This window comes from Leishmania major, chromosome 17, assembly GCF_000002725.2.
Source record: "Leishmania major strain Friedlin complete genome, chromosome 17".
NCBI classification, from domain to species: Eukaryota; Euglenozoa; class Kinetoplastea; order Trypanosomatida; family Trypanosomatidae; genus Leishmania; species Leishmania major.
The window spans coordinates 164,697-186,791 of NC_007258.2; the positions used below are offsets into that span (position 1 = coordinate 164,697).

The 22,095-nt window shown below is 60.5% G+C and overlaps 5 protein-coding genes across 5 annotated transcripts; all 5 read right to left on the reverse strand.

Moving 5' to 3' along the window:
* Nucleotides 1-1,832: 1,832 nt before the first annotated feature.
* On the reverse strand, nt 1,833-3,620 carry LMJF_17_0350 (conserved hypothetical protein; the record flags this gene model as incomplete). The annotated part of the gene is made up of 1 exon (XM_001682237.1): nt 1,833-3,620. One exon carries the CDS (start codon nt 3,618-3,620, stop codon nt 1,833-1,835), a length of 1,788 nt encoding a protein of 595 aa, XP_001682289.1.
* Nucleotides 3,621-4,426: 806 nt separating this feature from the next.
* Nucleotides 4,427-4,975, reverse strand: LMJF_17_0360 (cytidine deaminase-like protein; the record flags this gene model as incomplete). The annotated part of the gene is made up of 1 exon (XM_001682238.1): nt 4,427-4,975. One exon carries the CDS (start codon nt 4,973-4,975, stop codon nt 4,427-4,429), a length of 549 nt encoding a protein of 182 aa, XP_001682290.1.
* A 1,517-nt stretch (nt 4,976-6,492) lies between these two features.
* LMJF_17_0370 (hypothetical protein) lies at nt 6,493-8,895 on the reverse strand (the record flags this gene model as incomplete). The annotated part of the gene is made up of 1 exon (XM_001682239.1): nt 6,493-8,895. The coding sequence occupies one exon, from the start codon at nt 8,893-8,895 to the stop codon at nt 6,493-6,495; it is 2,403 nt and encodes an 800-aa protein (XP_001682291.1).
* A 1,136-nt stretch (nt 8,896-10,031) lies between these two features.
* LMJF_17_0380 (putative Qa-SNARE protein) lies at nt 10,032-10,859 on the reverse strand (the record flags this gene model as incomplete). The annotated part of the gene is made up of 1 exon (XM_001682240.1): nt 10,032-10,859. One exon carries the CDS (start codon nt 10,857-10,859, stop codon nt 10,032-10,034), a length of 828 nt encoding a protein of 275 aa, XP_001682292.1.
* A 3,564-nt stretch (nt 10,860-14,423) lies between these two features.
* LMJF_17_0390 (putative protein kinase) lies at nt 14,424-18,032 on the reverse strand (the record flags this gene model as incomplete). The annotated part of the gene is made up of 1 exon (XM_001682241.1): nt 14,424-18,032. The coding sequence occupies one exon, from the start codon at nt 18,030-18,032 to the stop codon at nt 14,424-14,426; it is 3,609 nt and encodes a 1,202-aa protein (XP_001682293.1).
* Nucleotides 18,033-22,095: the final 4,063 nt, after the last annotated feature.

A 22,095-nucleotide genomic window follows, 5' to 3' on the forward strand; every position in this document is an offset into this window, starting at 1 on the left:
AGAGCCACCATTAATTGTGGCGTTGAAGGGACTTGAAGCATACTACGGGTAGCTTGTCCTCCAGAGAGCGACACGCTTGGCTCCTCTGGTCACAGAGTTGTGCCCCAGCGCAAGTCGCAAGCCAGTGGAAAAAGGGCAGACAAACCGCTATCATCACGCAGCTTGAGGTGCAGATGCACATGTAAAGCCAAACTGGCACGAAGGATTTGTTTTCTTCCCTGCGCACGTGAGCACACCTGAGACGTTGCAGGTTTAGGGGAGTAGAAGTGGTACAAACAGGCAAAAGATAGAAATGTGGTATGAAGAGTTCAAGGCAGCCTAAGCAAGGCCACAAGCAATGTTCTACTATTTTCACTTTCTGTTGAAGACAGCGCCACTGCTTGCCGTTTGCACCAGTCCTAGCCGCGGGGAGCTGCAAGGCAACACACCAAGCAATCAAGGATATGGCTTCCCAAAGAAACACAGTTTCGCAGCAACGAGAAGCAAGGTGCGGAAGCGCAGAGGAGCGGTTCAATCTAGTCGGTGTGAAATGCGCCGCAGGAGTAGACAACAGACTCCAGTGACAGCACAAAAATTGAAAAAAAAGCGAAAGGGAAAGCAGGAGACTGGGTTCAGGCAGCAGAGGTGACCGCTCTAGTTTTGCCGCAAGTATGCGTTCATCAATAATAATATCCTCGGCTGCCCGCAGCATTTTCCTGGTTGCAATCAGCTCGCCCTCCAGCCTTTTTATCGTTGTGGCAGCTGTGACGCTGTCGGTTGCACTCCTCTGTAGCTCTCCACTGCAGACGCTTTCCTCGCGCGGTATTCTCTCACATCTGCAGAGCTCCGTGTGCCTGGCAGATACCAACTCGTGGGCCAGGTTTACGTCTGTGGAAACGCTGCTTTCCTCCGAGTCCATTGCACTGGGAGAACTTGGCTAGAGGAAAAAAGGCTCTGCTGCAGGAGGTGTGCCGATGTGTGAAAGGGAAGCTGAGTACTTCGACTGGGAGGAAACTACAAAGTAGAAACCAAAGGAAACAGGCACAGAGAGAAAAGAAAGGGGTGCAGAAGTGAGTGCAGCGTCCTACCAGAGCTGAGAAAGGCAGCCGGAACCAAACTTCCTGCTCCCCTGACAGGAAAGTGCAGCGACAGAGGTCAAAGACTTTGCTGTTGACTCAGCGTGTCATGAGAAGTGATCGTTCAGACAGTGAGTTAATCGAGAGGGGGCAAGCGAGCACGACCTCTTGACAGATTACGACTATTCTGCACTGAAAGCTGGAAGGCAATGCCGGCGACGCCTTTATATGTCTCAGCTACAATCGCCCACCCCGCCAAAAGGCAAACGCCTCGGGCAAAGAACACCAAACCCACGGCAAGCGGCAAAAGCCCCCGGCACGCGCGGGGGCGCCCGTTTGGCGGCGGCGGGGTGGCGGGAATGCCCCAAACACCGCCAGCGCCCGCCCCCTGGAAAGGGGGGGCAGGGCCCGCCCACCCCTAGCGGAAAGAGCGAGCGCCGCGCCACCCTGAAAGGGCGCCGAGACGCGAACCCCGGCGCGGGAGGGCCAAGCAGGAAAGGGGGTGGGGAAGGGTAGGAAGACGGCGATTCCGGGAGCAGAGGGGTGGGAGCAGCCGTAAGGGAAGCGCCGCGAAGAAAAAGTGGGACGGGCAGGCGGCAGCGGGGGGCGGGGGGGGGGGGGGGGAAGGGGCCACCACCCCCTATAGCATGTAGTGTTCGTTTCTGCCGGGGGGGAGGGGGAGGAGTTGTTAGGGAGTTGCCGCGGCCATAGCGCCACAGTTTTTGGAACAGGCAAACAGCACACTGATGGCAGGGAGGGCGACACGCGCGATTAACTTTAGCCTTCTACACTCATGCTGCCGTCCAACTCCGTCGCACTTGTGTAGCTGTTGCTTTTGTGCTTCGGAGTGAAGCGAAACTGTCTCTCGACAGGCCCAAGCAGCAGCTCACTTATGCGCACCCAATCCTTCACGCTATCGCTGGACATGAGCGTCTCCAACTCATCACGACCTTCGTAGAACGGCGGACGCTCGTTGATGCGCTGGGGCAGTCGCTCCAGCAGCCCAACTGGCACATAGCGATGAAGAAACGACAGCCATTCACACAGGAAGCGCCGCGTTGTCATGACACCGCGCTCGTCCGCCCCCCAGTGGGCCATTCCGTGTGCACAGAATTTCTTCAACATGTCCAGCCGCTCCGAGCTGCTGATGTCTTTTACCTGGCCGGTCTTGATCTCTTCAAACAGCCACGGCTTGATGAGGGCGCCGCGGCCGATCATGTGTGAGGCAATGTGCGGCTGCCGCTCCCGGTGTTCGAGTACGTCCTCCAGGGACATGATGTCGCCGTTGCCAATCACAGGCAGCGAGGTGAGCTGCGCGCACTGGTCCACGTAGTCCCAGTTGGCGAACTTGGTGTAGCGCTGCTTGCGCGAGCGGCCGTGCACCGTCACCGCTGCAGCCCCCCACGCCGAGTACCGGTGGATTTGCTGATGCAGCGTCGGTATGTCCTCGTCGAGGCCAATGCGACACTTAATCGCCACAGGGCGGCTCTGGTAAATCGCCAGGCTCTCCACGACATCGCGCAGCCGTTCTGTGCGCTGCCAAAGCCCGCAGCCGCAGCCGGACTTCACAATCTTCTCCACCGGGCAGCCGCAATTGATGTCGAGGAAGTCGTATGAGAAGCCGGACGCCTCCAGCGCCTGCGCAAAGGTCGCCGCCTCCTGTGGGCGAGAAACAGCCAGCTGGATGCCGAAGATGTCCTCACTCTCGTGCCGGCGCAGCAGCGACCACTCGCTCTTCTGCAGCCGATTCAAGTTGAAGACCACAGCCATCTCGCTCAGCGTGACGTCCGCACCGAACGACTTGCAGATGCGACGGAAGGGCAGATTGCCGACCGTGGTCAGTGGCGCCAGTACCAGCTTCTCGGCGAATAGACCGCGCGAGCTTGACTGGCGCGCAATCACCTCGCGAAGGCTCTCCTCTGTCTGTGTGGGGCGAGCCGTCGGCTCATTGCTGCTCAATTTCGTGGTCGCGTCAGGTGTGGGTGCTTCTGTCATGGGTGCCTCCTCGGCCGAGGAACTGCGCTCACGCTTCTGCCCAATTACCGGGAGGAGCTCACTCGCCTCGGCGGCTGTCGCTGCTGTTGTCTTCTCGGATGGCTCCGTCGTGATGGCGTCAGCGGAGGCAGCGCCCTCCTTGCTCTCGGGGCTCTGTTGATGCTCTCGCCCCTGCTGCTGCTGCTTAGGCTGCCGCTGCTTCGCTTCACGAACGACCCTCTTGATCTGCTGCAGCGTCGGCCCAAGAAAGAAATTTCCCTCTCCCTCCCACGCGGGACGCTGCGTGCCCTGCACAAACCCTGAGTGCTCGCGCGCGGCGCCCTTGTTCATGCCGCGCGTACGGCCCTCCGCATCGAGGCTGACGCGCGCCGGGGCTGGACGCAAGTACTGCGCCTTCACTGGGCAGACGCCCTTCTCCCTCGTAATGGGCAGGCGAGCGGTAGGTTCCGGGGCAGGCATCGCCACCAGCGCCGGTTTCTCTGACAACGACGCCGCGATACCACAGGTGACGGTGTGTTCAGACGCCACTGGCAGTGCAGGGGCCACCTCTGGTTGCCTCGGCTCGCTCATGGCTCGCTTCGCACGTGAAGGCGCGGTGGCCGCAGTAGCTCGGTGCCGTTGCGCGTGCCTGCGGAACGCCTCCCCTTCGTTCTTTGTGTGTGGTTTTTCTGCGCGCTGGCGGGTGGTGAGCGTACGCTGCGCAGCTCCGTCGACGCACGCGTGCGTTGCAGAGCGAGCCGTGACGGATGCAACGGAGACCGAACGCAAAACGTTGAGAGACAAGACGGGCGAAAAGGAGAGAGGTGGAAAGGCATCCTCAGCTGGACAACAACCTCGGCGGAGGAAAGAAATCAGACGGGCGCAAGAGGTGGAATCGTGTTTCCCCTCCCTCCTCTCGCCGGGCTCTCTGTAAAGGCAGTGGCGTGCGCACGACATTGACATTGAAATCAAAAGGCGACCGGATCACTCCTCATCAAGTCAGTGTGCACATGAGGGTACTAGGCGAATACGAAGAACCTGCTCGAGGGAGCCGGCGAGAGGGAGCGTGTGTGGGGCGCTTCTGAACAAATACGTAGCGGCGCCTGCCTTGCCCTTACCTTTTTTGTTCCTCTCTCTCTGTGTACTAGCCATCCTGTTTGGTGGCAGCAGTTTTGTTTCCTCGTTACCTTCCTGCGAGCGTCCCTCCTTCTCCGGCTCTCACACGTGTGTGTGTGTGTGTGGGGGGGGGGGGGGGGGCAAACTGCAGGAGCACGCGCTGGCGCCGATGAGCCATCGAGAAAATAGGGAGAGCCGCTGCTGAGCCAACGCCCAGAGGTTCTATGGTGGCAGAGGGGCCGCGCCACCTCCTTCGCCCTCGGGAGTACTCCACACCGCAGCTATGCAGAGGGGTGGCAGCCCAGCTGCGTTACGTCCATGCCGATGTCAGCCGGGCCAAACTTCGCCGGCACGAGGTCTGCCAGCCGCACCACCTTCGCTCGCTGTGCATCAAGCGCGACGAGAACCACCATGAACTCCTCAAAGTTCTGGGAGAGGTCGGCCACCTCGACCAGCAGCTGTCGGCACAGGCCGCACGGAGGGCAAAGAGCGTCGACCGGAGGGGGGTTTGTCGGGGTGGCGGCGCCGTAGCTGCGGCCGTACACAGCCACAGCGTTGGCGCGCCGGTGACCCTCCACGTTAGCTCGCACAATGGCACAGCGCTCGGCACAGCATGATTGCAGTGTGCAGTTTTCGTAATTGCACCCGGCCGTTACGCTGCCGTCGTCGTGGAGAAGGGCGGCGCCAACAGAAAAGTTCGAGTAAGGAGAGTAGGCGTTCTTGTGCGCCGCGACAGCCGCCGCCGCCGCCCGCTGCATCTCCGCCGGCAGCCTCGTCAGGGACATGAGCTCGTTCCGCACCACCGGTGAAGACCACTTGACGGCGGGCATTCGCGTTTTCCTTCCTCGCACGGGTTTGTTAGGGTTGCTCTGCTATTGTGGCGGTTCTCGGCGATGAGTGCGCCTGCAGTGCGCATCCGCGATAGCCACCGCTCGCTCGGACATCGCACAAACACGCCGGCATGACAAGTTCAGAGAGAAGGGGAAGTGGGGAGAGCTGAAGTCACATGCCCGTTTTCTTTTCATGGAGAACAGCATGAGCGAGCATCGCGCGCTGCCATGCGCATCAGCAAGCACACGCAGTGAGACCGTGCCCACACACGCAAGCTGACTGCGGCATGCGCGGTGAATGCACCAATGAGTCGTCTTTTCCGTTTTTCTTGCGGTGCGTGAGCCTCATTATGACGGAGATGGTGAGGTGAGCAGGGGAGGGAGGGGGCCACACCGCCTCAGTGCGCGGCCTCACAGGGTCCGGCGCACTCCACTCACTCTCTCTTTCTCTCCTTGTGGGAGAAAACCAGGCGGCCCGCCCCTGCCCTATCCCCAGCCAAGCGCCGAGCCGCTCCTCTGGTGGCCACAGGGCCAGGCACCGACGACGCGCGGGGGTCCGAGCGATGCACGGCGACTGATGCCGGCGGTCAGGTCGTGGATGGCGCGGCGTCGGGGCGACCTGCGACCGCGAGCACGCTTGTGCTGCCGACATGACAAGCCGAGTGCCAGCGTGGCTCGAAGGCATCTGTCACCCGACCCTCGCTGTGCGCTGGTGGAGGGAGCCTGCGCCACCGCGAGGGGGGGGTGCGCCAGGGGCGGTGGCCGGCATGACGGGGGGGGGCGGCTGTGAGGCGGCCTGCGGAGTGGGGTGTGGGTAGAGTCCGATGCCGAGGCCGTACTCTCAGATGGCGGAGCCGGCGCACTGCTGTACCGGCGTGTGTCTAGGGCTGCGTCGCGCCACGCGCCACGCGCCAGGGGGGGAGGGCCTGTGGCATTACCGGGGAGGCTCGAGGGCGGAGGCGGACCTCGCGTTGTCTGGCAGAGGAGTGGACTCATCCTGAAAGGACGAAAGGAAACAGCAAGAAAGCATGCGTCGCTTGTGAGCGGGTGCGTGGGTGTGACGCGGCCCGCCTCTTTCCCATCTCTGCCTCCTCGCGCGCCTGCTGTAACGCAGAGAATTGTTCGAAGGGCAGTGCCGGGTGATGGATTTGGACCGGCGGAGGGGGGCAGGGGCAGAGGGGGCACGCAGGCACCGTGAAGAAATACTTAACAAGATGAACAGGGGAAACGCTCATACAAGCAGTGGCAGCATAGCGCAAGCATACTTTCGCGCACACCAGACAGCAGAGAGAGGCGGGGGTGGGGGGACGTAACCGTGATCGTGTCGTCGACGTGTGCGGGCGATAAAGAGCTGCTCTTCGCGCGCCCACTACACCTTGCACCAGCCCTTCGCATCTAGCCCTCTCTGCGGACTGTCCGAGCTTTCTTCGAAGTCTGTTGCACTTCTTTCAGTGTGCATGAAAGCCACCCGAGGCGAAACACACTGGTGGGGGAGGGAGGGGTGTCGCTGAGGTCGACTAGATCACGGGGTCGACACCCATGCCCCCCAGCATCGCCCAGTAGGCGTGTATGAACGCTGCGATGAACGCCACGAGCGTGTACTCGGATACCACAAACAGAGGAATCACCTGCAGGTTGCGCGCCCAACCATCACCACGGGAACTGCTGTAACAGTGGTTGCCGTTACCGTGCCCTCCATCGCGCTGCATCGTGGAGTGCCGCTGCAGCTGCCGAACCGCTGCCGCTTGCCTGTACTCCTCCACTGCAACTGCGCTCGTAAGTACCGCCACTGCCTGGTCTGTGGACAGCTCCAGCGCCACCTGCACGTCGTCCGCGGACGCCTTGTTGAGCAACCGGCAGAAGGACCAGAAGGGCAAGCAGTAAGACTCCTCAACGGCAAAGTCCAGGTACACCTCCTCCACCGCCCCGATCGTGCACCACCCGTTCGCCTCCAGCTCTGCGTAGAACACCTCCGCATCCATCAGCAGCACACTCACCTGATGTGCTAATAACGACGCCGCGGAGCCACCACTCGGCGCTGTAGCCGCCGCAGCAGTGCCGCCGGCACCAGCTACCGAGGCTATTGACGAGGCGCTGACGCATCTGTTGACGTTACTGAAGTCGCTGTCGTTTAAGTCCCCTTCGGGGGCGTCGGCCCCGTTCGCGCTTGCGCTCGCGCCAGCAGTCACGTCTTCGGGCGAGACGGCCATGTTCAAGCAGGCAGCACACGGAGGTCCACCGAGGGACTTCGACCGCGTGGTGGGCGCCACCGCTGACGGGTGCTGCCGCGAAGGTTGATGCAGCGGTGAAGTGTCTGTAATGAGCGCGCCACCAACAGCGGTCCTCCTGCGGCCATCGGGAAAACTACCAGCTGAAGTGAGGGGTGTTCCGATCGCGCTAGACAATAGCGGCGATGAAGTGCCTTTCGAGGAGCCGTTACCACCAACGAACGTGATGGGAACGCTAAGCGGCGTCACGCTGCTGGAGGGCGACGATGGCTGCGGCGGTGCCTTTACGCAAGTCAGCGACGTGGCGGGCGTGCTGTGGGAATAGGGGGGCCTTGACCTCGACGTCACCGTGGGACTCTTGCTGAAGGGGAGCGATGTGGCCAACTGCGGTGACGGCGCCGGGGCCACCACTTCCAACTCCGGTGCCTCGTGCTCCGCATCCCACGACGCTGCCATCGCACCGGCATCTGCGTTCAGGGTGGCACACAGCATTGATCGATGCTGTCCTGGTGTGTTATTCCGCGACACGGACACAACCAAATCGTCGCCGTCGGCCGACGCGTCTACGCTAGCGGCCTCAGTGGGGAGCAAAGTAGCCGACAAGCGTAGCCGCAGCGACTGTTGGCCTACGTACGACGAGTGGCGCAGGCGGGCGGTGCCACCAAGCTTCATGTCGGCAGCGGTTGTCATGCTGCGCACGCGACGCTCGAAGCGCTGCCGCTCGTGCCGACGGTCCCGCTCCTGGTGCTGCACAAGACGAAGCATCCATTCCGCAAAGTGCGCCGCCGCGGCGTGGCGAACGTTGTCTGTGATGGGCTGACAGAACACCGACGTGGACGACGCAAGCGACGGGGAGCTCTGCGTCGGCGACACCGTGCTCTCACTAGACTTTGTGGCCGTGATGTCCATCGTGCCCGGAAGCGGCACGGGCCCACCAGCCGGTGCGTTCAGAAAGGCCTCGCGGAAGTGCAACAGCATGAAGGAGGGCACGCTCTGGCTGTGGTGCTGCTCATGGTGCGGATGCAGTGGCGAAGGGCCGACGGCGCCGGGCGGCAAAATGTGATGTCGACGTGTGCGCTCCGCCCCGCCAGCGCCAGTGTTGCCGCCATGGCCAGGCTGTGGCTGCGCTGCGGCTGCGGCTTTCATGGCCTCGATGCGTTCGCCGACGTGAAGACAGCAGTGCCAGCAATGCAGCGCCGCATATGTTTGCAGTACCTCTGCGAGCTGGTCCGGCAGGACATCGCGACCCACCGTCTTGATGCCCCAGTCCATGAAGAAGCTAATGTCGGTAGAGCTGATGCGGCCATCGCGGTCGTTGTCCAGCATGTACAGCAGCGAGACGCGGTAGAGGCTCACCCATAGCGGATCTGGCAGGTATTGCAGCACGTGGCGCAGCTCATCAAGCGTGTAGTACTCAGGTGTCAGCGAGACCAGCGGCCCGAGGGCCTCGGGCGGCGGCGGAAGCTGTACATTCGCTGAGTGAGTTGCTGACAATGGCAATGGCCCGGACTGCTCTGCATCCTGCGATGACCGTGCGGCGACTGCGGCCGATTCCTCCGTGCTGGACGCCAGCGACGCCCGCCTATAGCCGCAGGCGCACAGCAGCTCGTCCTCGTCTGCCTGCTCCTCCTCCTTCAAGCGCAGTAAGGCTCGCTGCACCGAAGACTCCGCGTAGGAGGCGGCTTGGCCCATTGCAAGTGTGGGTGCGTGCACCAGGTTGGGGCGGAGCAAGCGTCTAAGCCAGGACACACAAACGGAAACAAAAAGGTGAGAAAAGATAGAAAAGATGTGAAGTGTTCGCCGCCGCAGACCTCCGCCCGCCTCCGCCACTCACCCGCGCTCCCTGATGGATGCAACGGTCAACGAGCGTGTGCCGGTGCCGCCGTGACAGCGAACGGGAGCGTCCCGCAACCGACACCTTCTCGCTGCCTCCTCGGACGCGCACGGGTAGATGGAGTGGGAAACGAAGGTCGGCACCGTTGCAGTCGCGTTCTTAATGGTGTTCTATGTGGCCTTACTTTGTTTTGACTGGCGCCAGTGCCTGTGCCGATCGGCCGAGTAGCTAACGGCCGTGTGCGTACGTGTACGTGCAGATGTGGAGGAGCGAGAGAGAGGGAGAGGGGCGGAACGTGAAGTGGCGTGATGATGTGCGAATGGAGGATGAGGGGCAGGGATCACTTCCCCCGATTCCGAACCCCCCACCACCACAAAACAGAGGCTGCGTTGCGCGTTCAGCGACGATGCACAACGCCGCTTGATGATATTCAACTTACTCCCCATCGTGGATAGTCGCGCCACATGCCGCATAATGACGAGAGCATAAGGGCAACATACACGCCTTACCGTTCGCCCTGCAGAACCACGCCATCACGCGCGCACACACACACACCATGCGGGGGTGCGGGGGGGGGGAGCCTTTCCTTTGGATACACGCATGTGTGCTCGAAGAAGACGCTCATCACGCACACGTACACAACGACAGCAGCAATCAGAGAGAATAAGAGACGAGCGCACACCTCCGTGAAACGAAAGCGGCGTGGTGGGGGCCTTAAACAGTTTCGGCTCTGCTGGTGGCGGTGCATAGGGACGAGCAACCGCATGCGCACACAAGCGCACGCACCGGTACATACACAGAAACGTGGAGGACGTTGGGGAGGTGTGGGCAGCAGACAGTCCGCAACGAGTGCGCGAGAGTAAATGCATGAGAAGCACGCGGAAGCACTGCACAGCTGCGCAACGAGAACCTTCAAGTGAAGGTTCGCATGTGTGCATGCGAACCAGCTCGTTGTGCACCTCCCCCCCCTCCGCTTGATCCCCCTCCGCCTCCTTCACCGCCGCTTGTGCTTGAGCACCGCCAGCACCACAGTAATGATGATGCACACCAAAATGACGATCACAAAGCAGATGATCAACCTGTCAAGAGCCATGCGGCGCATAAAACACTTCAACTCCGTGCTCGCACGTCCGAGCTCGGAGCGCATCTCGTCTAGCTCGACAGTGGTTTGCTTGATCTGCTCCGTCTGCGCCCGCAGCGTCGTGGCTGCCTCGTGTCCGAGCGTCTCAGTCTCGTTCAGCAGCTTCTCCGAGCGCCCAAGAGACTGCAGGGTGCTGTGCTGCACTTCGTTGATGCGCGTCGCCGCCTGGCGAGCCTCCGCACAGTTCGACATCACCGGGCCGTCCCCTCCTTCGGCTTCATCGTTGTCGCCCTCGCGCGGCGGCCAGTGCACGCCGGTGCTGCGTTGGCCTTGAGATGACGACGCAGCTGTAGCAACCGCCATGGATGCGGCGGTGCTCTGGGCAGCACGTTCTTTGCTCTGCTGCACCCACTCGCGCAGCGACGCGATCTTCTTTGCATGCGCACTTGCGTGTGTTTCGTACACGCCGCGCTCCTCACCCTCCAACAGGCGCATCTCCACTCGGAGCTGCTGCAGGAGTCGATTCAGCCGCCGTAGAATGTCTTGCGCTTTAGCGAACGTCGCCGCACGCGCAGAGGAAGAGTTGACGTTCCCACCCCCTCCTCTACCTGTGCCGCTGCTACTGCTGCTGCCAACGCCGGCGGTAGCCGGCTGGTGTGGTGCGCGCACGTCGAGGGGAAGTGCCTCGACCTGTTGCTCGAGGTCGAGCAGCTCTTTATGATACAGGACTGCGTCCGCCATAACGTAGTGGTGGTGCTTTCTGGAAAAGGTCTGTGTATGCGAGTATAGATGGTGTTGATAATGGTGGTGCTGACAGTGATACAGTACTCTTCTGCCCCTTCATGTCGCGCCCCCAGTCGGGTGTGTTTAGCAGCAGTGGTGGAAGTACTAACCGGTCGCGTGGCGCCCTTGTGAGAACGGGGGAGCGGGGGTGAGTGGTCATGCGCGTGTGGAAGACACGGAACGGAACAGGAGCAAGAGGAATAGGGAGGGGAGGGAGGGAACGGCGAGGGGGCAGATGTCACGCGAACACACTCCAGTACAGCCGCAGAGACGAGTGCGAGGGCGTTCAAGGTCATGGCGATTCAGCGCCGAGCTGGTAGAGCCGCAGAGAAGAGGGGATAAGAGGAGCTGCAGCCCAGCACACGCATGTGCGTGCGTGCGCGGTGAACGAGCCATTCGAGGGAGGCGCGAGGAAGACGGTCTGTGAAGGAGCATGTGCGTATGCGTGCAGCTCCATATTCTGCGCGTACGCAGCGCACGCTGCCTCTTGACATGCAAGCCTCCTCCCTCTTTCTTCACGGCCATCTCCGCGCCGCGCAGGAGTCACACTCGTTTCGTTGCCGTCGCATGTGTTCATAAAACTTCGATCACAGTCTGCTATTCGGGTGCACGGTTTTGTTGATCGCCCAGGCGGCGCCTTCATTAAACACAAATCAACATGATTTCGTGTCAGGCGAAAGAAGAAGAATGGGAGAGAGGGGGAGGAGGAAGTGGAGGAAGTGGAGGGGGGAAAGTGTCGCGTCCCTCGAGCACGTGTGCGTGTGTGTGTGTGTGTGTGTGTGTGTGGATGGGAGCGGCAGCACCACAGCACGAAGAAACGTAGCCTGAGAGTAATAAAGGAAAAACAAAGCAGGAGACCCGAAAAAAAAAAAAGTGGCGCCTACGCAACGGAAAAAAGAGAGGACGCGCGTGGTGTCTGCGGTGGGCGTAAGTGTTGGGTGGGTAGATGGAGCAAGAGCAAGAGAGAGGGAGAAAGAAACGAGAGGAGGGGAGGGGAGGAGGGAGGGGGCGTGCATGCGTACCTGTGCCCCATCCACGTGTGCGGGTGTCAGTGCAACGTGTCCATGCTGGCAGATGCAAGACTGACAGACGGCACCTCAGGCGCACACACGCTCACATCTGAGCACCTACAGATTCGCCTGCGGGGGCACCATCACTCAAGAGAAGAGGGAAGGTGCAGACGCTCGAGTACACGGACGCTGTCGACAGGCGGCGCCATCTGTGTGCGTCACCCTCCCCTTGCCGACCGCTTCAGGTTGTTCCTCTCTGCTTTCGACTCGTCACTGCACGAGGGGAAGGAGGAAGACGAGGCGGGAGACCCACACACGCGTAACGACAGAAAGAGAGAGAAAGAGAGACAGGCAGGCATGAAAGAGTACGTCCGTGTGCGCGGCAGGGTACGACATCCGACAATACAGCACAAGCGAAGGAAAAGAGCGAACAAGGATTCGAGCACACGAGAGCACAGGCACAACATCAATAACCTAAATCATGCAAGAGGAGGGGGAGAGGGGGAGGGCACCAGTGAAAAACATAAGACAAAAACACGAAAAAAAAAACAAAAGAAAAGAACGCGGCGATGCCGATGGCGATGACCCACAGCGATACACCGGCGCGTTCGGGTGTTCGGCCATGCAGAGAGCTGTGTGTGTGCGTGTGTATATATATATATATATATGTGGAGCGGGGAGAACAGACGGTCCTTCGCCGCCGATCGTGCCCCCCCCTCGTCGCCTCCGTAACCCATGCGCGCGCGAAAACGAGCAGAACTGAAACACCAACGAAAAAGAGCGACGGCGGAAACTAAAACAGTGGAGAAGTCGTAATAAAAGAAGACGTGTCATCGCATACAGATATAGGTGTATGCATGTGGGCCCGTCGGTGGGTGAATCGGTGGACACACCTGCGCGCGCGTCTCCCGTGTCGTCCGTCCTGAAAAACGGCACCGAATGATGCAGACATCAGATATAAGTGAGAGCCCTAGCATGCATTCCAGAGAACGCAAGCGACTACAGCCCTACCCGCGCACGAGAAGGCCGCACAGCAGCCCACAAAACCACACCTGTGGCAAGCGAAGGAACACACAAACATGCAAGCGCACCACTGGAGCAGCATCACAAATTCAGATCCCAGCGCGAACTCCACGGAGACGCTACGTTCCACACGCACGACCACGGGCAAAAAACAACAGTGCAGTGGAGGAGGAAAAAGGAAAAAGGGGGGAAACACGAAAAGGCGTTAGCTCGGGAGTGCACACGCATCCTTGGTCCTCTTCACGAACCGTAAGGCATCCATGCGCAGTGAAACAGCATGCGTTCGGGGCTGCACACCATGCACACCCTAGCGAACCGAGCGCACGCACGGGAGAACAACACAGAGGTGTGGATAACAATAAAGCACAAAAAGAGGGACACAGAGCGTAGGGCTAGTGCGCGAGAAGCCAAGGCAGGCGATTATGCAGAAGCGAAGCCAGTCAACGCCAGTGAAAGGAACGCAAAACATGCACGCACACACACGCACACACACACACACACATACACAGCAGAGCTCGTGAAGAGGCAGCAACCACGGCAGAGAGCACGCTGTAGCGCTGTGTGTCGCGATGGAAAGCGCAGCGCGTGACACCCCTCTGTTCGTACGGCCGTCTGAGCACTCGAGAAGACCAAAACGGAGATGTTGACCTCTCAGGATGAGTCCACTCCTCTGCCAGACAACGCGAGGTCCACCTCCGCCCTCGAGCCTCCCCGGTAATGCCACAGGCCCTCCCTCCCCCCCTGGCGCGTGGCGCGTGGCGCAACGCAGCCCTAGACACACGCCGGTACAGCAATGCGCCGGCTCCGCCATCTGAGAGCACGGCCTCGGCATCGGACTCTACCCACACCCCACTCCGCAGGCCGCCTCACAGCCGCCCCCCCGTCATGCCGGCCACCGCCCCTGGCGCACCCCCCTCGCGGTGGCGCAGGCTCCCTCCACCAGCGCGCAGCGAGGGTCGGGTGACAGATGCCTTCGAGCCACGCTGGCACTCGGCTTGTCATGTCGGCAGCACAAGCGTGCTCGCGGTCGCAGGTCGCCCAGACGCCGCGCCATCCACGACCTGACCGCCGGCATCAGTCGCCGTGCATCGCTCGGACCCCCGCGCGTCGTCGGTGCCTGACCCTGTGGCCACCAGAGGAGCGGCTCGGCGCTTGGCTGGGGATAGGGCAGGGGCGGGCCGCCTGGTTTTCTCCCACAAGGAGAGAAAGAGAGAGTGAGTGGAGTGCGCCGGACCCTGTGAGGCCGCGCACTGAGGCGGTGCGGCCCCCTCCCTCCCCTGCTCACCTCACCGTCTCCTCCTGTGATCCGGGAGCACAAGCAGCAGAAGCAGCAGCTAAGGAGGCAGCGGCAACAGGAAGACAGCGTGCGGGGGTCGATGACTGGGGATGGGGAAAGAAGGGATCGTGTGCCAGAGCAGGCACAGGTCAGACATGCATGAAGAGCAGGTCTTTCGGATCTGCTCTCTTTCCGTCTCGAGCACCACGCTGCTCACATGAGCTTGAAGAAGGGGTGGTGCATGAGCTCCCTCGCTGAAGGCCGCTTTTTGCGGTCCACGACGAAGATGGCGTTGAGCATGCGGATGAGCTCCTGGCTGATTTCCGGCTGTGACGTCACAGTTGTGGCTGGCAACGCCGCCCTGAAGGACTTTGAGAAAGTCGATGCGAAGGACCCGGTCATGCTGGCGGTGTTGGAGTTCGACAACGTGGCGTCAAAACTCGTAGAAGTCTCCGTAGCGATGGTTGCGGCTGCCACGGTTGACACTAATGGATCATGCGGTCGCTCGAGGTGCGTTGTGTCGTCCAAGCATCCAATCTTGAAGAGCAGCGCGATGGGTTCCGGTGAGGAGCCCGTCTGGACGTCGTACCACGGCAGGTGACCCGTGATGAGCTGCACCACCGAGCAGCCAAAGGACCAGATGTCAGAGGCGGACGAGTAGGTCCCCTGCACGCACTCGGGGGCCATATACGCTGCCGTCCCGGCGAGTGCATCGGATTTCAGTGTGCGGTTGTTGTCGCTGAGAACGAGGCTGGTGCCGAAGTCGGTCAGCTTCACTGTACCGTCGGAGCTGAGCAGCATGTTCGCAGGCTTTACGTCACGGTGAATGACGCCGCGCGAGTGCAGATAGGCGAGCCCCGAGACCACATCACGCGCGTAGCGACACACGACGCTCTCCCGCAGCACGCCGCGCGGGTGATGGCGCAGCACGTCCTGCAGCGAGCCCGACGGCATCCACTCCATGTAAATGCGCGCTGTCTCCCTCATGACCATGAAGGCAACCACACGCACGATGTTCGGGTGCGACAGCTCCGTCAGCACCGTGTACTCCTGCAGCACCTCGCGCACCGCGACGCTGTGGGCCTTGGACGAGTCCAGCGGCAGCTCCTTCGCAGCCAAGTAGCACCCGGCCACCTCGTCCCACGCGCGGAACACCTTGCCGTAGCTACCCTGGCCAAGCGGGACGTCCATCAGGATCTGAAAACGGTCAGTCAGCTTTAGTGTGTCGTTGCACGAGCACTCCTCGTTGCAAATCACCACTACATCTTCCTCCTGCAGGAGCGCCTCAATCGACCGCTCCGCCGACTTCTCCGCCCCGGCGACGCTGAGACTGCTGTTGTTCGCACTGGAGCTGCTGGGAGAGGCGAAGTCTGCCTTGTCGTCGCCAGAGGCGAGCCCGGTCGCCTGCAACAACTGCAACCCAGATGGCAGAGAGCGAAGAGCGTGCGCGGAATTCCGGGCCGTCGCATCACCGTGGCTACCATGGTGGCCGCCAGACTCAGGCGCGATGCCGTCCGAGGAGGGAAAACCGTGGACACCGCTGTTCTCCCGCTTCGGCGCCGGGGACGTCGACTCGCATGGCGTCATGAGCACTTTCTCGGCGGCGGCCAAGGCGCTGTTGGTGAGGTCGCGCCACTGACCCCCGAGTCCATCCAGCCCATCTCGGAAGATCCGGTGAAGAATGGCGGCCTCTTTTTCGTCGAAGAGCGCGCTCACCGCATCCACCTGCCGACTCCACATGGGTGGCTGTTCTCCCTCGTGCGCGCTGTTGAACTCGTACAGCATCAGCACAGCATCGCGCACCCCCGCGTCTGGGAGAGAGGTGGAGTACGCGCCGCTCTCCAACGAAAAGGGAGCCGGGGTCGGCAAAGATGCACCGTCCACCGCGACGGTGGACAACGGGCTGAACATCTCTGTTGCCCGCCCTTCCGTCGCGCCGGCGGCGGAGGGTGAAAGCACACCGCTGCTGTTGGCCGCCTGATGAGGCAATGGCTGCATAGCAGTATGTGATGCGTCCGCCGTCTTGGCACAGTCGTTTTCCTGGAGCTGCTTAAGTGTTTCACGGAACGCGGCAAAGTCATCCTCTGGTATCAGCTTCAGCGCTGCGGTCGCCCTTTTCGAAATCTCCGCAGACACGTGCTGGGCCGACTCGCAGTAAGTCTTGAAAATGCGGACAGCGCAGTTGAACTGGTGCATGGCACTGTAGTGCATGTTCACGAGGCCAAGTGCGGCTTCCGGGGAGAGCGTTAAATCTACCCTTGCACCGATGTCTGCGAGGCGGCTGCTATCGCTGCAGCCGCTACCTGTGATAGCGGTTGGCGACTGCTCAGCACGGGTGGTCTGCGTCCTCGTCGGTGGCGCCCCCGACTCCGTCTGCACCGAGTTCACCAGCGTGCGCAGGGAGGTGAAGATGGAGTGCACCAGCCGCACCAAAGCGCGGCACGCCACCTCATAGAGCAGGACTGCATTGCGCAGCCGTATCGTTGCAATGGCCACGCCAGTCGGACAGATCAAGATGCTCGGGTCCGCCGCGGCGACCGTCTTGATGAGCTCCAGTGTGTCGTCGAGCAACTCCTTCCATGCCGCAGGAGTCGTGAGACCCGACGAAAAATCAGAGGCCGGACCCGCGGAGTCGCTGAGGGTGCAGTCGTCCGAGTCGCACAAGATCTCGCCGCGCACCAGGTCCAGCGTCGGGTGGCGGAAGCGATACTCGCAGAGAGCCTCCATGTAGGCCGTGTTGGTAACGAAGAAGCATATCTCCGCTGCAGGTATATCGAAGGTGGGGTCGATTTGCACCGGAAGGGCTTCGTTCCCTTGCGAGAGCCACGAGGCCGCCCCGCAACTGCACACCCCCTTCAGCTTCAGCTGCTCTAAGAAACAGGACGTCAACGGCTTCACAGCTCTATTACTGCCGACGGCGCTCGCCGACTTCCCTCGACTGCGCGCTGACTTACGCCTTGTCGAGCCGTGCTGGATGGGCTGCAGTGAGCCTGGAAGCCGATCCCCGCTAATGTTCCCCTGCGGAGCTTGCCTGATCACGTCAGCGAGATGCGACACCTGAAAAAGCGATGCACCGCTAGTGCGCACGCTCTCGATGAAGTTGCGTGAGCCGCGCCAGAGCAGCGCGAAAAGTAGGTTCGATGTCTTGCCCATCGCCCACACCTGCCCTGTCTCTATGCGGTCACACATCTGCGCCACCAGCCAGTCGCACATTTCTTTTTCCGTGCACAAGCCGTTCTTGGACGAGGTGAGGGAGACGATGAAGTCGACCAACTTTGCGGGCACCGGTGTCGCGTCGTTCTTCGTCGCTTCCTTGAACGCGAGGATGCTCTTGGTGCACTGGAAGCGGCGCACCTCGAGCGGGATGCCCTTCGCCGCCACGTCCACCTCGTCCTTTCTGCGCCGCGCAGAGGCGCCGGCAGACTTGACCGATAATAAGTCGGTGCCTGTGCGCTCGCGCGAAAGGCCGCCGGTTCGCGAGCCACTCTCACCAGCATCGCAGTCGATGAGGTCCTCTTCGTGGTTGTCGTACACGCTCACTACGCCATCAGGCTTGTATGAGAGCAGTTCTTTGTTATTCGCTCCTGGACACATGCAATCAGTCAGGCTGCAAGCGCCGTCTGAGTTCGCCGCTGCAGCGGCGGCCGCCGCCTCCAGGTGCTGCATCACGCCGTTCACATCCGCCTCTTCTGACGTCGTCACGGATGTGCCCGAGCTGAAGTTGCTGCTGCTGCTGCTGCTGCTGCTGCTGCGGTGACGGTGAGGACGCAGGCGACCGCCGTCGCACACGTCATGGTTCAAGGATATCCTGAAGTTGTGCATGATCCTCTCTCGAAGCTTTGTCTTCACTGTCTTTCCTTCAATGAGCGACGAACACACGCATGTGCACACCAGCACAAGTACGTACTGTTATGCACCCGTCGCACGTCTCCGCAAGAGCACCGTCAATGTGGTGGCCCCTGTCCTCCTTTCCAGACCAGGCGCGCACGCGCACGACAGCAGCGTCGAGTTTTTCGTTAGAGGAAAAAGAAGGTGGAAGAGAGATACAAGTTATAGCACCACGGAGCGCAATATAGTGGTGAAATAGTGTTTGGGGTGGGGGAGGGGCACACAGTGATGCCGGTGCTGCATGCAGACCGTTACTGCTTGTGCGAGAGGAGGCAGGCCCACAGACAGGGAGGGAGGGGGGAGGGAAGGTGACGAGAAGCGCGCACACGTCGGAGAAGTCCGTGTTTAAGCAAGACAACAGCAAACCACAAAAGGAGGGGGATAATACAGTCGAGGCGAACACCCCCACACTCAACACAATACCGAAGAAACGCGGGCTCTGCAGAGTGCCACTGAGAAGGGGGGGGAGGAAGGCAGACAGAGGCACAAGGGGGAAGGGGGGGAGGCGTGAGGGAAAACAGAAAGAACGCGACAGCGACTGCACCGACAAATCAGCTAAAACACACACAAAAAATGTCGTCGACAAGAAGAAGTGCGGGCGTGGATGTGTGGGAAGTAAAGAGTGCTGACAGACGTCAGGAGAGGCTGGGGTGCGCCGCTGTGTGATGGAATCAAAGGCCGACCCGGGCTTCGCAAGGACCTGCTCCAGGGGAGCTGGGGTGTCACACGCAGGAACGCAATAGAAAGTGTCCGTTGTACCTCTCCTTCACGTAGGTACCGAAAGCACGCGGGGAAACCAAAGAGAGAGAAATAGAGGGAGAGACGCACGGTAGACACGCAAGACGATCTCAACGTTTACGCGTCGCTGTGGCTGCGGCGCCTGCGGCACACCAGTAGCGAACACAAATACAACGCGCACTTTCAATATGTACGCGTGTGCGCGTGTAGCCGGAGTGTACACACGAAGCAGGAAAGAAAACAAAAACGAATTTGAAGAGAAAACTGGCGTTGTTGTATGCGTACACTTCTGCTACCTCACCCTAGTGCAGCGCGCGTGTGTGTGGGAGTGTAGGGGCGTATGGGTTGGGCGGGAGAAGGGGAGAGTGAAGGCTCAGCGTCCACTCTGGGGCACACAAACACACACTCGAACACGCACACAGGAAAGACACCGCAGCAGTGACAGCAAGAGAAATGGGGGAGCACGACTGGCGAGTTCAGAGCGCACCAGAGAGAACAACAACAACAAGCTAACAGCGGCAGCAGCAGCAGCAGCAACGACACTCGAAGAAAGGAAAGAACAAACTGGGGAAGAAGAAGGGGGGTACCAGCGGTGCGCGCACGCACACAAGAGAAGAGAAGGCGATGCAGCGAGACCAGCAGTGCGACACGAAATGACAACAGGAAAAGACGGCGTGAGAAAGAGCGTGACGGAGTGATAGATAGAGTTTGTAAGTGTGTGTGTGTGTGGGGGGGGGGGGGGGGGCTGACGGCGTGAGTACGAAGGGTAAAGAGCCAAGCAAGGAACGAAAAAAAAACGAAGATGAACCTCTATTCAGGCGCCTGTGTTTGGGGGAGGGGGGAAAGGGGAGGGGGGAAGTGGAGGTGGAGAAGGGTTGGAGAGGTGTGTGTGACGAGCTAACAGCTGTGCGTATACCTACGAAGGCAGCAACACATGTTACACACGCACACAAACACACGCACACACACATATATATATATATATAACACAAAAGAATAAGGGAGTGAGAGGAGAGAAATCGCTTCGCCTCGTCAGTGTGCAGTTCCCTTTTTCGGTTTCCCCTGTGTTGTTGTTTGTGGCGTCCTTCGTTGTTCGGATGTACCCGGGGGACGGGAGGGGGGCTGTGCGGTGGCGATGACGCACGGAGGATGTGTATGTGCAACTATCGAATATGCGCGCACGTTGGCACACGGTCTGAAGTCTTTGGAGACTTGCAACACACGCTGCGCAGAGAACGTGAACGAGTGCTTTGATTTCGCTTCTTCCTCCTCCTATCTTCGTTTCTTTTTTTTGTTGTTTTGTTTGTTGAGTTGCGTTGCGGCGACACCCGCAAGAAATCAATCCGACGCAACAGCGGCGCGTCACGCGACAGCACACCACGACACAGCAGAAAGGATGCTTCAGCCTTTTCTTTCTGCTGTTTTTTTTTTGTGTCGTGTGCTGCGGGAGGGAGGAAAACAGTACTTTTTGTTGGTTTGTTGTTGAGACTCGCAGGCCCTTTCACACACTGCGGATGCTGTGCTGTGCTGTGCTGGTGGTAGTGGTGAGGGCGATAACGAGACTGCTTCACGATCGGTATCGTGTTTTGCGTAGGAGGACAGTGTACACAAATATTTATATTTATATATTTATATTTATATTTATATTTATATGTGTACATGTGTACAGGTAGGCGACCCCAAGGGGGTAGAGAGAGGAGATACGGGAGGAAAAAGCGGACGTTGTTTCTAGAACAGTAAAAGATGAGGGTGCGGGTGGGCGTGCAACGGGGCCAGTCACATTCTTTCGCCTATTCCCATGTGAGTTGTCCACTCCTCTGCCAGACAACGCGAGGTCCACCTCCGCCCTCGAGCCTCCCCGGTAATGCCACAGGCCCTCCCCCCCCCTGGCGCGTGGCGCGTGGCGCAACGCAGCCCTAGACACACGCCGGTACAGCAATGCGCCGGCTCCGCCATCTGAGAGCACGGCCTCGGCATCGGACTCTACCCACACCCCACTCCGCAGGCCGCCTCACAGCCGCCCCCCCCCGTCATGCCGGCCACCGCCCCTGGCGCACCCCCCCCTCGCGGTGGCGCAGGCTCCCTCCACCAGCGCACAGCGAGGGTCGGGTGACAGATGCCTTCGAGCCACGCTGGCACTCGGCTTGTCATGTCGGCAGCACAAGCGTGCTCGCGGTCGCAGGTCGCCCAGACGCCGCGCCATCCACGACCTGACCGCCGGCATCAGTCGCCGTGCATCGCTCGGACCCCCGCGCGTCGTCGGTGCCTGGCCCTGTGGCCACCAGAGGAGCGGCTCGGCGCTTGGCTGGGGATAGGGCAGGGGCGGGGCCGCCTGGTTTTCTCCCACAAGGAGAGAAAGAGAGAGTGAGTGGAGTGCGCCGGACCCTGTGAGGCCGCGCACTGAGGCGGTGTGGCCCCCTCCCTCCCCCCGCCATCAGAGGGCCAAGTATGCCGCAGCCAAAAACAAATTTTCAACGGTTGATGGAAAAGGGGGTTAGCTCTTCTGCTGGTAGGCGCTGACGACGAAGATGATGACACACTGCCCGTGGACCGTACCCGCCACTCCGATAAGCAGCAGCGGCAAGGATGCACACACACACAGACACACGCAAAGTCAGCAGAGAGACGACAACGACGAAAGGGAGTGAGGGAAGCCTTTGGTTACTTACTGGTCGGTTCATCAGTGCATCTACGCACCACCGACGAGCACGCGTGCGGCCTGCACCGCTGGAAGAAGGCGGAAGAACAGCAGAAAACAAGGCCGCCGTATTTTATCAGTGGTCTGTGGGCCTCGGTTTTCCGCGCCCGCCCACCCCTTTCAGGTCCCTTTCTCGAGAACGACTTCCTTGCCTCAACATCCACGACGCCACGCCCGTGTTGTGCCTTCTGTGGCATCGCCCCATTCGGGTGCACCTGCACCCGAATGGGGCGGGAAAGTACGATGCGCGAAAGGCAAAGAATGCACCAAGGTTGGGCGAGGCAGAGAGGAGAGGAAGAGTCTGTGCGTGCGTGCGTGAAACAGAGAGAGAGGCCGGCGGGACATGCGTACAAGGGCAGGCGTGCACAGAAGGGCACACATGCACCCATCGCGCATCTGCGAGCCCTTCTCTCCATCTCGCGGGTCTTACTTCCCACCGCTTGGCTTGTTTTGTTGTCCATATACATATATATATATATATATTAGCATGTTATGGTAGCTGAGAAGCACACATGCTGCTGCTGCTGCTACCACCAACACCACCATTTCACCGCTGCCCCT